The sequence below is a fragment of the Cryptomeria japonica genome, chromosome 9 (assembly GCF_030272615.1).
Source record: "Cryptomeria japonica chromosome 9, Sugi_1.0, whole genome shotgun sequence".
NCBI lineage: Eukaryota > Viridiplantae > Streptophyta > Pinopsida > Cupressales > Cupressaceae > Cryptomeria > Cryptomeria japonica.
In genome coordinates, this window is record NC_081413.1 from 19,997,917 (window position 1) to 20,015,493 (window position 17,577).

The window sequence follows — 17,577 nt, forward strand, 5'->3', positions numbered from 1 at the left end:
CAATGTGGTCTGGAAAAAGCCAAATCCTAAGCTAACAAGGTAATCCATGTGGACAAAAGGACAACTTAGAGATAAAGAAGGTCTCCAATCAACTTAAAGTGAAGGTACCTATGTGACGTGGAATTGCATGAGGTGAAATTTACGATGTTACAATGTGAAACGTAGACCTTGATGATTGCTAAAAAACCTATATTCAATAGAAACAAGAGAATTAATATAATAATCAAAGTAAATATATTCAAAATTATACTTCGTGGAAAGATTATTTTGCATGTTACAATCCTAAAAATAATGTCGTCACACCCGTTTCATTTGTTTGTTCAACCAAAGGTTGGAAATTTTAAAAAGAGAAAAGAAAAATATGAGTCCTAATTGTGGAAAGGTCACTTTTAGGGCCTTTGTATGAAGGACCTTGAAATGAAGTTACCTCTTGTTAACAGGGATTCAAGGAACTCCATTTGAAGGTATGTCATTTCCAATAAATTTATTTTAAAAAACTTTAAATGGAGGTAATTTCTAGAAATAGAAAAAAGGTTTGAAGGTCCCTTTTTTCATTTTCAAAAATTACCTTTGTTGAAAGGGGTCAATTTTGGCCAAATAACTAGCACAAGAGAATTTAATCATTTCTCTTAGTAGGATTTGAATTGGAGGAATTTTGAGGGACAATGTTTTCAATGTCACCTAATAAAGAATGGGGACCTAATGGTTTTACTAATATATTTTTATAGCTAACTTATCATAATTCAAATTAAAGGTAGTTTGAGAGATAATCTTCTCAATGTCACCCAACAAATAACAGGGACCTTATTGTTTCAATAATCTCTTTTTCCAAAAATATTGGAAGTTTAGGTACAAAGACATTATTTTAACCCTTGAAGACTTCAAAAAACATGGGAATATACTAACAGAGATGAATAATATTTTCATAGTGCTTTTCCCAAAGAAAAAGTATTCGTCCTCCTTTGTGTACATTCACCCAATAGCTTTATGCCATACCATTTACAATATTTTCATGAAGGATATTTGTACACACATGGCTCACATTATTCCAAATATAATTTCTAATGGATGAGGAGGTTTTGTTCCTAGGAAAGAAACATCAGATGTGGCTCTTGTTGCTAATGAGGTTTTGCATTCCATCAATGAAGAGAAAATCTTGATGATAGTCTTTAAACATTACATGAGGAAGGCCTATGTCAAGGTGAACTAGAAATTTCTTTCTAAGGTATTAAAAAATTTGGTTTCAATAAAAAATGGTGCAAGTGAGTAATGTCATGCATATCAGTTGCCTCCTTTTCAGCCCTAGTTAATGGTTCTCCATGTGGCTTCTTTCAGTTCTTGTAAGGTGTTTGATATACCAAGATCCCATATCTCCTTCCCTCTTCATAATCATGGTAAAACTCTTATAAGATCTATCTCAACTCAAAGCAACTCAAAGTATTGGAAAGGAATTAAAATTACAAATTATCCATCTCTAATCACTTATGCCCTCTTTGCAGATGGCACTGATTTATTTTCAATGCCTTTAGTTGATGAAGAAAAATCCATGTGATCTCTTCCTATTTCTCCTACTTAGGTAAATTTGTCAATGTAAGCAAGTAAGAAAAATATTCCAAAACATTCTTTGAGGGGTTTAAAATACGATAAAGTGATGATCTAATGATCACATCCTAACTAATTTCTTATGTCATATCCTTTAATACACAACATTAGGCATTCAAATTAAAAATTTGGTATGTAAGATGATGGGATATGGTCATTTTTCAAAAAGGATTGCATCTTTAAGGAAGGAACATTTTTTTACACTTAAGAGGATAAGATTAAAGGTGTGATTTTTTTAAGGGATGAAATCACATTTTTGTCTAATCCAGGATATTGGAATGCATTAATTAATAATTTACCTAACTACTTGGGAATAGGGTAGGTTTTGATTGATTAAAGTGGGAGAGGGCCCAAACCCTTAACATAATAGGGAGGAACTCACAAGAAGTGAGACCACCAACACCTAAAAGAGGAGAGAACCCAATCAATAGGAACAAGGGTCCCAAATCCTCAAAAGGCTTACACTTTTAGAATGGAGGAGTTTAGGAGAGCACCCCAAACCATATTCCAAACAAAAAACATTGTACTAGCAATAAGCTAGCCAAAGAAACATAAAACTAACACTGAGTTTTGAAAGGCTTCTCGCAACCTTATACTTGAAGGACCTCTTCATACAAAGATATTCTCTCAAAATAGAGGAGACCACAAAGGTCTCAAAAATGATTTTTTTTGGAAGGCATCTAGAAACCCCAAAAAGAAACACTTAGCCAATACAAACAAACATAAAACATGATTGTCATGGAGTGGTCTAGAATAGACAAGTTGAACTAGACTTAGAAGTATCCCTAGACCTTGTAACAATAAGATCACCTAGCCATTCCAACGGACCACAAAATAGGAAGATCAAGGAATGAACTATAATAAAAAAGTTTACACAGTTTAAAAGGTGTCCCTAAACCTTTTTATGGAAGAAGGCCTAATTAACTCGACTTCATGGACCACCTCATTAGGTCCATAAATGAAACCATACACCACAATATGGAAATCTAGTTTATAAAGGATGTCCTCGTCCATGGAATCATGAGCAGAGTAGATAATTATAAAGAGCATCGCTCACCCAAGAAAGGACCACCTCCATAGGGACATTGAGTAGAGTAGAATCAACAATACAAATGGAGCCACCCCTCCACAAGATAAAGGCATTGGAGAGTAATCTCTAGACCCTAGCCAAACTAGCAAGGAAGGAGTGATAGATCCTCAAAGAGACAATGAAGCCTCTATAGAAACGTACTAGGGAGTAGCAAAAGTAGGACACAACAAGCTTCCTCTACTCGCCAAGACCACTAGAGCACCACACCATAACACTCCTAAGACAGGGGCAAATTATTGTATCAAGGGCCTGGAACAACACACCACAAAAAGAGTTCACAACACACGCAATGCAGACATCATCTTGAGTAGGGAACATAACACCCTAGATAGGCCAAATAGAGGCATTCGATATGGTGAGGCTCCAAAGAGAACATGAGAATTTGTAGGGAAGAAAAACCTAATAAACACCAAACAAACCATAGTCAAAAGGACTTGGAGATGGAACGCAACAGTAGAGAAGGCCCCACAAAGGAGGATGTCAAATACCCAGATGAAAATCTAAGGCATCACACAACCCCTTAATAGGGCACATCTTAGGAATGCCAAAATGGAAGAGTAGAGCCCACCAACATAGGGTCAGGACCAAAGGGGCACCATGTGCATGCCTCTCATACCATAGAAGGGATAAGCCCCAACAGGAAAAGGCAAGAATTCCCAACAAAAGGGCAACCTTGATGGCCCAACACAATCCAAAAAGCCCTGCCTCTACCACCAAAACCCTATACAAGGATAGGGTGAAAATAGAGAACACCAAGACATTAATCATCTCTCCATCTCCAAACCCTTTATCATAATCCTTTGCACCCTCTCCAAAAACCCTATCTCTTCTCCCGCTTCCACTCCCTCTCTTCGTCTTTCTTTTGTTTCTTGAGACTAGGGAAGGTTGACTGATGGCTATTTCTAACCTTTTTTAAAACCTATGTATTAAATAGCTCAAATTGAGTAGTAAAATAATGTAATTGGGAAAGGGCCCAAAGCAAATATAAAATGAATGGGGGAAAGGTGAATTTGTTACTTTTTTCTTCTACATGTATTAAGAAAATATATTCTTCCTACATCAATTGATATGTTACCTATAATCACGAAATGATGTAAATTGTAGTGGCATGAGTGTGTCATAAAAAATACGTTATAGACTTAATACCATTTTTATAAATATGCATTATAGCTTATTGAACTTGTGTATGTGTATTTATATATAAATATAATCCCATCCAAAAATAATTAAATATAAAAGAAAAAAAAGACTAAAAAATATGTAGCAAAATAATAAGAAGATGAAAGTATGAATTCCATTAGAAATATTCTCAACACAATTATAAGATGGATACCTATAAAATCATTACAAAATATAAACTATTCTCTTCTCTAATAATTCATAAAATAATGATTCAACATCCTACACGCATATTCCATTTTCATTAGGATCTCCATTTTTTTTTAGCTAATTTTATCAATAAAGATGGATCATACAAATGTAACACAATTATAAGATGGATACCTATAAAATCATTACAAAATATAAACTATTCTATTCTCTAATAATTCATAAAATAATGATTCAACATCCTACACGAATATTCCATTTTCATTAGGATCTCCATTTTTTTTTGGCTAATTTTATCAATAAAGATGGATCATACTAATGTAACTTTAATATTAAGACAACTACAATCAAAACTAATAAATATATTTTCTTTTATTTGATTAATAAAGCATTATATATTCAATTTTAATTACAATTAACAATAATTAAAAAACTATTTTTAATTTGATAAAAGTAACAAATAAGCGTATGTGTGCTAATATACCCATTTAAAATCATTTTACCGAGTATCAACCCTAATTATAATGAGGCAGCAGTTTGCTTCATGCCTAGTGTTTATCATGTTATTTCTGTTAATTATAGTAACCCAAATGAACATGTTAGTAATTATGATTCGTGTCTTAGCATGACAATTGAGGGAACAAGATAAACATGATCTAATCTAAGTGCAAACTTCTTGTGATTTAAGTGTTTACTTAGTAAGAAAAAAGGAAAAAATATAAAATCAATCTAATCTTTTATGTATTTGTTCTTATTTTTCATAAATGTATTACATTGATTCATTAAAATTAGTTTTCCATAATCTATATTAGTTCTCGTGATTGCTTCTCATTTTGATTGTGTATGTTCTTTTTTTTTTTTTTATGTAAAAAACAGGCACATACAATTGAAATCAGAAGCAATCACAAGAAATAATTGATTGAGCTAAAAATGTCAATTTTTTTGGTATGGTTTTAAATCTTAAAATTGATTTAAAATTAAGATCATGACAAATTAGATTAATAGAGTCATGTACAATTTACTTTTTGTATTTTTTGAACAAAGAAGACAAATTTTACTTTAATTAACTAGGTTGTATGTAATTAAGAAACTTTTTCATCATGAAAATGATAATTCTTAGATCTGTGATAGTTTTGTAGTAAAATAAAAAAGAAAAAATGATAAAATCTACCCAATCTTTTAAGTATTTGTTCTTATTCTTCTTACTTGCATTACGTTGAACATAATAGATTGACTAAAGTTAGTTTTCCACAAGCCATATTAGTTCTTGTGCTTGCTTCTCATTTTGATTGTGTGTGTGTCCTTCTTTTTATGTAAAAAAATTACACAAAACAATCTAAACCAGAAGTGATCACAAGAAGTAATGGATCACAAGAAATAATGGATTGAGCTAAAAATGTCAAATAAAAAATGGGTAAGTTTTTCAATCTTAAAATTGATTGAAAATTAAGATCCCAAGAAGTTGGATTAGTGGAGCAATGCACAATTTACTTTTTTCTTTTTTTTGAACAAAGCAAAATACAAATTTACTTTAATTAAGTAGGTTGTATGTAATTAAGAAACTTTGTCATCATAAAAATGACAATTCTTAGATCAGTGATAGTTTTGTAGAGTTAATTAGAGGGGTAATAAAAGTGAACAAAAATATTTTGATGATACTTTGTTAAATTTGTAGATTATAATTCTTAGTAGAAAAGTTTACATGAGGAATTTTCCAGTTTGAACGAGCATTAAAAGTGTCATCTATCATAATAGTTTCTCATATACTATGGCGAATTTATTATACACTATAATGAATACTAAGATACCACAATGAGCATTATTTTCTCAAAAAGGAAAAGGAATAAATAAAATATCAAGAATTGGGTATATGCACGAAGTTGTGGTACCAAAAAGGTGCCACACTTCAAAAAAAATGAAAAATGCTCATAAGGCGCACCCTATAGTGCGTGTGCCTTATAAGGCATGTGCCTTATGAGAGAATGTGGACTTGGATCATGGGTCAAGGGTCCAATATAACCATTTTTTAGTGCAGCTCATTTGGCTAGCGCCAAATATGGCACTAGCCAAATGACTTCCATTGAAATTTTTTAACCTTTGATAAATTTATACTTTATACCCTATAATCTATACTCTATACGCTATAGTTTGATAGCCACAACCATAAAAATTAAACCATTTCAAACCTATAACAAATACCCTAGATCGTATGACCAAATATGCTAAATCATCGACCCTATACAATAACCATAGACTGTACAACCCAATATGCTAAACCATATGAGGTCGTTATGGGTCGTATGGTGTCCTATGACCCCTTAGGACACCATATGACCCCTTAGGACACAATGTGAACCCTACCGACACGTAAGGGGTTATATGCTATCCTAAGGGGTCATAGGACACTATATGACCCGTTAGGAGACCATATGACCCCTTAGGACACCATATGACCCGTAACAATACTATATGGTGTTCTAAGGGGTCACATGGTGTCCTAAGGGTCATATGGTGTCCTATGACCCCTTAGGAAACCATATGACCCATAACGACACTATATGGTGTTCTAAGGGGTCACATGGTGTCGTAAGGGGTCATATGGTATCTAAAGGGGTCATAGGACACTATATGACCCATTAGGACACCATATGACCCCTTAGGACACAATATGGTGTCCTAAGGGGTCATATGGTGTCCTAAGGGGTCATATAGTGTTGTAATAGGTCATATAGTGTCCTATGACCCCTTAGGATACCATATAACCCCTTACATGTCGTTAGGGTTCACAATGTGTCCTAAGGGGTCATATGGTGTCTTATGACCCCTTAGGACACTATATGGCCCATTAGGACACCATATGGTGTCTTTATGTGTCGTATGGTGTCCTAAGGGGTCATATGGTATCCTATGACCCCTTAGGACACCATATGACCCTTAGGACACAATATGGTGTCGTTATGGGTCGTATGGTGTCCTAAGGGGTCATATGGTGTCATATGACCCCTTAGGACACAATATGACCCATAACGACACCATAGGACACCATATGACCCTTAGGACACAATATGGTGTCGTTATGGGTCGTATGGTGTCCTAAGGGGTCATATGGTGTCATATGACCCCTTAGGACACAATATGACCCATAACGACACCATATTGTGTCCTAAGGGGTCATATGGTGTCCTAAGGGGTCATATGGTATCCTATGACCCCTTAGGACACCATATGACCCCTTAGGACACAATATGGTGTCGTTATGGGTCGTATGGTGTCCTAAGGGGTCATATGGTGTCATATGACCCCTTAGGACACAATATGGTGTCATTATGGATCGTATGATGTTCTAAGGGGTCATATGGTATCCTATGGGGCCATAGGACACCATATGACCCCTTAGGTGTCGTTAGGGATCATATTGTGTCTTAACGGGTCATATGGTGTATTATGACCCCTTAAGACACCATATGACCCCTTAGGACACCATACGACCCATAATGACACCATATGGTGTCCTAAGGGGTCATAGGACACCATATGACCCCTTACGACATAATGTGAACCCTAACAACACGTAAGGGGTTATATGGTATCCTAAGGGGTCATAGGACACTATATGACCCATTAGGACACCATATGACCCCTTAGGACACCATATGACACCTTAGGACACAATATGGTGTCATTATGGGTCATATGGTGTCGTAAGGGGTCATATGGTATCTTATGACCCCTTAGCACACCATATGACCCCTTAGGACACAATATGGTGTCATTATTGGTCGTATGGTGTCCTAAGGGGTCATATGGTGTCCTATGACTCCTTAGGACACCATATGACCCCTTAGGACACAATATGGTGTCATTATGGATCCTATGACCCATTAGGACACCATATGACCCCTTAGGACACTATATGGTGTTCTAAGGGCTCACATGGTGTTGTATGGGGTCATATGGTGTCATATGACCCCTTAGCGCACCATATGAGCCCTTAGGACACAATATGGTGTCATTATGGGTCGTATGGTGTTCTAAGGGATCATATGGTGTCCTATGGGGTCATATGGTGTCCTAAGGGATCATATGATGTCCTAATGGGTCATAGGATCCATAATGACACCATATTGTGTCCTAAGGGGTCATATGATGTCCTAAGGAGTCATAGGACACCATATGACCCCTTAGGACACCATACGACCAATAATGACACCATATTGTGTCCTAAGGGGTCATATGGTGTGCTAAGGGGTCATAAGATACCATATGACCCCTTACGACACCATATGACCCATAATGACACCATATTGTGTCCTAAGGTGTCATATGGTGTCCTAAGGGGTCATATGGTGTCCTAACGGGTCATATAGTGTCCTATGACCCCTTAGGATACCATATAACCCCTTACGTGTTGTTAGGGTTCACATTGTGTCGTAAGGGGTCATATGGTGTCCTATGACCCCTTAGGACACCATATGGTGTCATTATGGGTCGTATGGTGTCCTAAGGGGTCATATGGTGTCTTAAGGGGTCATAATACACCATATGACCCGTTAAGACACAATATGATCCCTAACGACACCTAAGGGGTCATATGGTGTCCTATGGCCCCATAGGATACCATATGACCCCTTAGAACATCATACGATCCATAATGACACCATATTGTGTCCTAAGGGGTCATATGACACCATATGACCCCTTAGGACACCATACGACCCATAACGACACCATATGACCCCTTAAGACACCATATGACCCCTTAGGACACCGTATGTTGTCATTATGGGTCGTATGGTGTCCTAAGGGATCATTGCACATGATAAGACTATACTGACCCCATATGGTGTACTAGGGGCTCATATGGTGGCCTAAGGGGTCATAGGACACCATACGAACCATACTGACACCACCCTAACAACACCTAAGGGGTCATATTATGTCCTATGACCCATTAAGACACCATATGCTGTCGTTATGGGTTGTATGGTGTCCTAAGGGGTCATATGGTGTCCTATGACCACTTAGGACAGAATATGGTGTCGTTATGGGTCCTATGGTAACCTAAGAGGTCATATGGTGTCTTATGACCCCTTAGGACACCATATGACCCCTTAGGTGTCATTAGGGGTCATATTGTGTCCTATGACCCCTTAGGAGCTAGAGAGAGGAGGGAGTGAGGAAGAAACCGAGGGAAAGAGGTGAGAGAGGGAATTAGATGGGTGTAAGGATGAAGAGGGAGATAGCTCGAGGGATAGGAGAATAAGGGAATTGTGAGAGCTAGAGAGGGGAGGGACAAAGAAGAGTATGTATCTATAAGAATGAAGAGCTCGAGAAGAGGCAAGGGGAGAGAGAGAATATGAGATCTAGTTCATAAAGAGAGATGGAACTACGAGATGGGGGTTTCTATGTACACATTTGGTGCTCTCCCTATTTGGCGTGCGCCAAATGTGATGAATGGATTTTTCCACATCACATTTGGCACATTCATCACATTTGGCGCACGCCAAATAGGGCAAGCGCTATATGTGGCGAGTGCCAAATGGCCCGCTTTGGGAAACACCAAACCTATGGGTTGGATTTGCCTTGGGCATCCAACCCAAAGGTTTGGACGACCATTTCAAGCTAGAGACGTGTTTTTATCAGAACATTGAAAATTTTGACATATTTTTGGTCGTGCTCTCCGTCAGGTTTGCATGTGTTTCAATGAAGTTAAAAAAAAATACTGTGGTAAACTTGAGCTCCCTCTTAGCTATCCAACAACGTAATTTATTTCAAATTTTGATTTCATTAAGTCTTTCATCTATAAGTTCTTTTGTCAATGTGTCTAGTTTTTTGTCAAAAACCAACATGCACTATTTTGGGTGTAGATTTTTACACTCTCATCAAATTTTGAAAAAACTTACATTTTTAGAAACTAGACTCCATTCTACACAATTTAAAAAAAAAAAAGTTTTGATTTTTGATTAGTTTTCAATGATTTTAGGGGGGAGCACGATCAAATTTCTATTTTTCAGGATGTGTCCACTTCGAAAATTAGTAAAAAAATCATATACTCATTAAAAAATTAGCTGAAAAATCTGGCATAAACTACGAGGTGTTAGCTAATTTCTCACTGAAGCGATTTTAAAAATTCAAAAAAAAAGTTAACATTTTAGGGGGGCCACAACAGACGCTATGTTATGTTTTTTGCATAAAAACAGGACCACTTTTTGTGGCCCCCCTTTTTGAAGCCCTTAATCTCCACCATTTTCAAAAAAAATTAGTAGTTCAGAAAGTAGACTCGAAGCACTCTAACTCTTGTTCGTGTTTCATCTTCAAATTTGGAGTGTAACTATCTTCAATTTGTCATTGAAGTTCAGACTTTGTTGATTTCAGAAAAAAAAAGTGCAATCTTAAGACCCCCTTTTGGTAGCGCAACTTGGTGCACATACCCAATTCAAGATAGTTTAATTAATAACAACAAATAAATAATAGTTGAAGAACTCAATGACGTACAAATGAACAAATATAGTTTATGTTGGCAAAATGGTCAGCGCTCCCCTTGGGATTTGTGACAAGGGACTCACCACCTTCTGTGCGATCCATATCTATACGGTTCGTATCAGACATTGATAGATCGGTCTGGTTTGTATCAGACATTGATAGATCAGTCTTTTGACACAACGGCTGGGCCAACAAATGATATTAGAGCGTTGGGTCACGAGTTCGAATCCCTTTGGATAATGTTGAGGGGGAGATTGTTGACAAAATGGTCAGCGAACTATCCATATCTCTACGGCAAACTGGGCCAACAGTTTAATTAATAATGACACATGAATATCTCAAAAAAATAGCATTTATGACAAAGAATATTTCAAAATATACAAACACAAACACAACTAAATCCAAAAACAGCACATGTCAATCTTATAGATTGTAGAAATCTACTAAGATTAAACTTATTCTTGTTATTTTACACCTTAACATTCTAATTGACGCTAATAGAAAGAATGATTTAAATCTCACCTGGAGAGGAATGCTGCTCTTAATTTGATTCAGTTGCCTGCTTGTAAAAAGCCTAACATTCTGCGCGTTCCCCTCCATTGATGACTTTTCGTTGTGAATCTAGAGCGAATGGTTTTAAAGCCTGACGAGACAACTTGCATTTTAATTGCACGGAAATCTGTAGCTAAAGACTTTACCAATTCCCTCGTTGCATTCATAACTAATCTCAAAGAAATGGTTGAAATGGTTTCTATCCTTCCACGTATATTTGTAAGAAAATTTAGAGGAATTCAAATCACTGCCGTTGCCTAATAGTACGTCAATGTGTTCTGTCATGGATAGTCCTTTTCAAGTAACGCCTTTATATAACTTAAAAGAAAACGAATGTGGTCTCTTCTTTTTATAGAATTTTTTACCTATGCTTTGAAAAAGTCTAATAACTTTTATTTATTTCTTAAAGATAAGAGAAGTTCAATTATATTGTGTCTACTAACTCGAGCCTCTCCTTTAGTGAACGTAATTTTTCAATTATATTTAAAGGGTATCAACATCACAAGTACTTTTAAAAAAATTTAGGTTGAGATTCTTGGAGGGGATATTGACCCTAAGATATTATGATATGAAAATTACAATGATAGCATTAATCAACAATGTTGATTCACATGCAGAATGACACATTCCCAAATTATCATGGAAAAGCAGATGTGACATATAATATAGCATCGGCCAACAATGTTGACCCACATGTAACAATTTTGATTAATGTGATATTTTTCAGTTTGAACAAGCATTAAAAGTTCATCTATCATAATAGTTTCTCATATACCATGGTGAATTCATTGTACACTATAGTGAACACTAAGATACCACAATGAGCATTGTTTTCTCAAAAAAAGAAAGGAATAAACAAAATATCAAGAACTCAAGATAGTTTAATTACGCCAAAGGCGTCTCATTTTATGAAATGGACGACCTCAAAAATTAAATCGACGGTGTACATTTCAGTAGAGGTGTGCAAGACGATTGAACCGTCTGCCACTGTCAATTGTAAAAAATTTGCTTAACGTACAAATTCTTTCATTATGCACGGCAATATTAACTCTGCCATTTCGCACAACAATATTAACTTGCCCCGATGCACAAAATTTTCGCAAGGACCAGACGAGCAATTACACTTGCCTTATATGTATGTTTTCATAAATGTCGATAACCTGTTCCTTAGCTCCCATTCTGATCGCTGACAAAGGTTGGGGAAATTTGGCTTTACAGTTGCCTTGAAAACTTGGTTGCTTGCGCTGATAGAATTCCTATTTCTCCCATCGACCTTTTATTTGACTATTGTCATTGCTTTATCTTGTAGTATGGGCATTTGTAAAAACAATATAATATTGAGCTTGTCTAATATTCAATATTTTCAATGGTAACTATACACTTCCTGCCACGTATAGATATCCTTACAAGAAGGAATTATTTACATTAAACAAATATTTAGCTGAAAAACTATGGGAGGGGAGAAGGGGCCCACCCAAGATTCTCTTCGAAAAGGAATCTAACTTTTATGAGACTTAGCATTTTCTCTTATATCCCCCTCACGTAAGTCTAAGCTAAGAAAGGAAAAAGTTTTAATGAGAATAAATGATTATTATTTACAATTTAGTCTAATAAAGCTAATTTCAATATTATCTCATTTTAAATGTTTTTTTTAGATGTGAAATTAACTTTAGATTTAGTGTTTTTTTCAAATTGTATTTCATGTAATTTAGAATAAATTAAGATTAATAAATTTTTAAGTTCTAATATCATTTTGTCAAATATTCTTATACATGTTTAAAACATCTATTACTTATCTTGTTTTATCAATGGTGTTTATTAGATCAGATGAAAGAGAAGTTATAGACAAAATGAAACTTTATCTATTATAGGAAAAATATGTGATAATGATAAACCTTAAAGAAGTATAAGTAAGAAATATTAATTCAAATTTTATTTCAGTTGGAAGTTTGGGGAATTATACGTATATTTATATGCGTAGAACACAAGTTGGTATGAGCTCCCTTGACATGTAGAAGTAGATAAATCATTATTGAGTAAGGATTTTATTAAAAAAAAAATTAGTACAAGAAAAGATTGTGCAAATTTTGTTCTATTTATTTTTATATATTAAGAGGGAATATTTTGAGTATTAACATCTAAATGTTGACAATAAGAGATTTAGAAATCTTCCTTAAAATTGAATTGATACTATATTACAACATGACAAAAGGGTATTTCAATTTAATTGTGTTTAGGGCCATAAAAGGTATATCACGACCTTCCTTAAACTATGATAACTAATCTTCTATAAACATTATCTTTGTGACCTCCATAGTATACGAATATTAGAAATAGGGAAATAAGTTTAGGCACATCCTAAGTTCTTAAAAGACACTATCATTATTAAAGGAATGGTAGAGAGAGAGTGCTCAATTGTTTATTCTAGAACATATAAGAATAGTATTGGGTTATGCATTGTGATCTCCTTAAATTTATGCCTTCATTATATTGATCTTTAGAAACTTAAGAATATGATAACTATGAAAATATTATCCGATGTGTTCCTATTGAAAATGAGGTTACGTTTATCTTGTCCTAGTTATGGTTGATTACTAATCTTTAGACCTAGGAAATTTTTATAATGTTCACCTTCCTCTAGAGTAAGTGTAGAATCATTAGGGCAAGGAACTATGGATTATAGAAGAATAGAGATATCAATGTCTTACATAATGTCAACTCTAAGGAACCATGCTTCCACCTTAACATTATTGAGATTCTTGTCACTAATGAAAATATGATAATGTCCAATTTTCATCAAAAAAACATGATAAGTTACCTCAATGTTTATGATCAAAATAACTACAAAAGAATTCGTGTCTACAATTGTAAAGATTCTTCGTATGATATGTGTGAACGTCGATACCATTGATTTTCATATGCAAGCATTGTTCATGATGTGCAAATCAAATTTTGGGTATATGAAAGACATAACTATATGTGAATGCTCATTTGATTGTTGATTTCATGTTTGCACATTACCACCAAGTAGATCTATCTCTCATGTGATATGATTACATAGAAAGAGATGCTTCAGTAGTTCAATGAATTCTTTTGTTGACTTGTGGACATGTTAAAAAATATTGCACCTATATGCATTTATATACTCTTGTATTTTGTTGTATGCTCGTGTATATTTTTTTGAGCTTTTATATTCATTGTGTGTCTTCCATGTGTATTATGTGTGTATTGGATGGGTTTTAAAAATATGGGTTAAAAGAGAAGGGTGAGTTTACAGAGAGGTTTAATTCTCCGCTTTAACTCATTTGCCGATAGTCATCCTTGAAAGATCTTTGGCCAAATTTCTATTGATTTTTTAGTATATTCTTGCTAAGAGAATCACTATATTTTTACTCTCTTCCATATCTTAGTGTTGATACTAGATACACTAAGTTGCACTAGATTCCATCCCCTGCCAGTTTCGAGTTGCTAGACTTCTTTGTGCAAGGTCGGTGGTTCTTTGTGCCAGGAAGAACTTCGAGGAAGTGTAAATGCTTTGCGGTTGGGCAATAAAGTGTGTTGGCAGTGTTATCACCCATGATTTAAGTGTGGGCGATAGATGTTGGGAGTCCCTATCAAGATGATATTCAACTTTATTTTATATAATTCATTATATTTGACTTTATGGTCTTTTGTAGCATAAGTAATTTTCATTATGTTTAGCCAATCTCTTGGACTATGTAATCAAATATTATGTTGAGTTGTAACATTATGTAACTACTTTTTGGTATATTGAGCATAATGGATTATTCAATAAAGTGAATTCTTAATTATGTGTAAAATTGTTGTAATTATGCAATTAAATATTTTGATAATATGGAGGCCTCTGCATTGATAATATATATCATTGATATTTTATTTAATATTACGTCATAATTTACAGATTAATTTAATATTATTTTATAAATAAATGAATAATTTTTATTTTAGTTAAAGCAATTAGAGTGTGTAGGAGAAAATTGTTTAGTAGAATTTCATATAGATGCCTTGAAATGACTTTTTATGGTTGTAAAATATGCACAAAATGGACTTGTACAAGTTGTTGGAAACTCTCAACCAAATAAAACATTTAGCATGTATAAAATTGGTCCTAAAAACCCTTGCATATATTCTATTCTCTCTCTATTTCAAACATACCATAAGCCTATTGGTAATGGAGTTTTATTATCTTTCTCATTTTTCAAAAGCCTATTAGAGGATACATAGTTGATTTCAAACTACCACTTCTCCATTGATACATTTTTTGCAAAACATCATTTATTAAATGATCTACCAATTAATGCCATGTATTACATAAATGTATACAATATTTTTTTTGCAAAACATCATTTGTTAAATGATCTACCAATTAATGTCATGTATTACATAAATGTATACAATAAATAGACCATTTTTTCCTAATTGACTTTCCACACTTGTTCGGCGTACCTATTGCACACCAAGGTGCAATTGCTAGTTAATAACAACAAATAAATAATGGTTGAAGAACTCAAAGTACAAATGAGACGATATAGTTTAATTAGTAATGACACATGAATGTCTCAAGAGGATAGCATTTATGACAAAGAATATCTCAAAAAAAAAGTGTTTAAATCACATCATTGAGACAAAAAAGTAACAACTAGAGTAATACAATAGTGAAAAAACTTATTCTTGATAATCTCTATCTCATTCTCATGACGGATCAAAGAATGTGATCTAAAAAGTTGATGCATAAACACAAACAAAATCAAATCCAAAAACAACACATATCAATCTTATAGATTATGAAAATCTACTTTTGTTATTTTAGACCTTAACATCTTTATTGACGCTAATATCATGCTAAATGTCCAAAAAGAATTATTTAAATCTAGACCATCATTATACCATTCAACAACTAATCCACCAACCTCTCCTATTTTAGATGACTCATTCTGCAACAAAGCCCTATAATCTATTCATAAAATTGGAGATGTCATCGAGGAACTGAGAAGACAAAGGATAAGCCATGGCGAAAAAGCCATGAAATGCATTTTCGTAGAAGAGAAGCTCCACCTCTTTCTTCATCTTCTTCAAATGCTCCATATATTGCAGCTGTCGATCGCGAAGGATATCCATCCCACCAATCACCACCAAACTTGGCGGCACCTGTACCGCTAAAATATCAGCAGAATCCAGACCCATCACATTAGCAGCAGGATGGTCCCTGCTAGCTCCCGCTGGCAAAAATGCCCGCCAAAACCAGTCACAATACTCCAATGTAATTAGCGGCACATCCTTCAGATTTTTCTCCGAAAGCGTTCTTTCTTCGCCGCCAAAAAAGGGCTGAATCAGCACGTGCCCCACGATTCTAACGGGCCGCAAATCGTCCATCTTCTCTGCCACGCGGCATCCAACGTGGTGTACAATGTTTCCTCCCGCGCTGTCTCCCATCAGAAAACACCGCGACACGTCAGCATGACGAGGCAGAAAACCTCTCCCAGCGTGGCTCTGAAGCCACGTCAGCGCCGCAAAGCAGTCATCGTAAGCTGCGGGGAACTTGTGCTCGGGTGCCAGCCTGTACTCCACCGACACCACCACCACCCGCCGGCGTTTTGCCAGCCGCCGGCAAAACTCATCATACAACTGTTGGGCGGCGGACAGGATACAGAAGCCGCCGCCATGAAAATACACCACAACTGGCAGCACCTCTCTTTCATTGCTGTTTTCTTGTACCGGAACAAACAGACGGACCCAGACGCCGTTAACGTGATCTATAACGGCGTCTTTGGTATATACTCCATGTTTGGGCTTCTCGTTGGCGGGCACAGAGGGCATGAGGCACCATAGAAGCCACGCCGCCAGACGCCTGTTAACGGTGCCGTCGCTTTTCTGGCCTAAATAAGTTCCTGCTTTGAAAGCCCAGCACAACCATCTCACGCGGAGAGGAAGGGTGTTCCTAATTTGATTCAGTTGCCTGCTTGTAAAAAGCCTCACATTCTCCGCATTCCCCTCCATTGATGACTTTTGTTGTTGTCAATCAAGAGCGAACGGTTTTAAAGCCTATTGAGACAACTCGCATTTTAATTGCACGAAAATCTGTAGGTAAAGGCTTTACCTATATCTTTGTTCCATTGATAAATATAATCAAAGAAATGGTTTCAATCCTTCCACTTATGTTGTAGAAAAGTTTAGATGAATTCATATCACTGCCGTTGCCTAATAGTACGTCAATGTTTGCTGGCATGGAGAGTCCTTTTCGAGTGACGCCTTTATAAATTTTAAAAAAAATTGAATGTACTCTCTTCTTTTTATAGAATTTTTTACCTACTCTTTGAAAAATTCGCCTTTATAAACTTAAAAGAATTGAATGTAGTCTCTTCTTTTTATAGAATTTTTTACCTACGCTTTGAAAAATTCGCCTTTATAAACTTTAAAAAATGGAATGTAGTCTCTTCTTTTTATAAAATTTTATTTATATTTTAAGAAACTAGACAAGATCAATTATATTGTGCTAACCA

General features: G+C 35.3%; 1 protein-coding gene across 1 annotated transcript; it reads right to left on the reverse strand.

Annotated features, from left to right (window-relative positions):
- Positions 1 to 15,829: 15,829 nt before the first annotated feature.
- LOC131055514 (probable carboxylesterase 18) lies at positions 15,830 to 17,134 on the reverse strand. The gene has a single exon (XM_057989974.2). It carries the CDS (start codon positions 17,072 to 17,074, stop codon positions 16,025 to 16,027), a length of 1,050 nt encoding a protein of 349 aa, XP_057845957.1. The 5' UTR covers positions 17,075 to 17,134; the 3' UTR covers positions 15,830 to 16,024.
- Between the last annotated feature and the right edge of the window lie 443 nt (positions 17,135 to 17,577).

Coding starts and splice junctions, on each gene's coding strand:
- LOC131055514 (XM_057989974.2), bottom strand. CDS start 17,074: ATGGAGGGGAATGCGGAGAATGTGAGGCTTTTTACAAGCAGGCAACTG.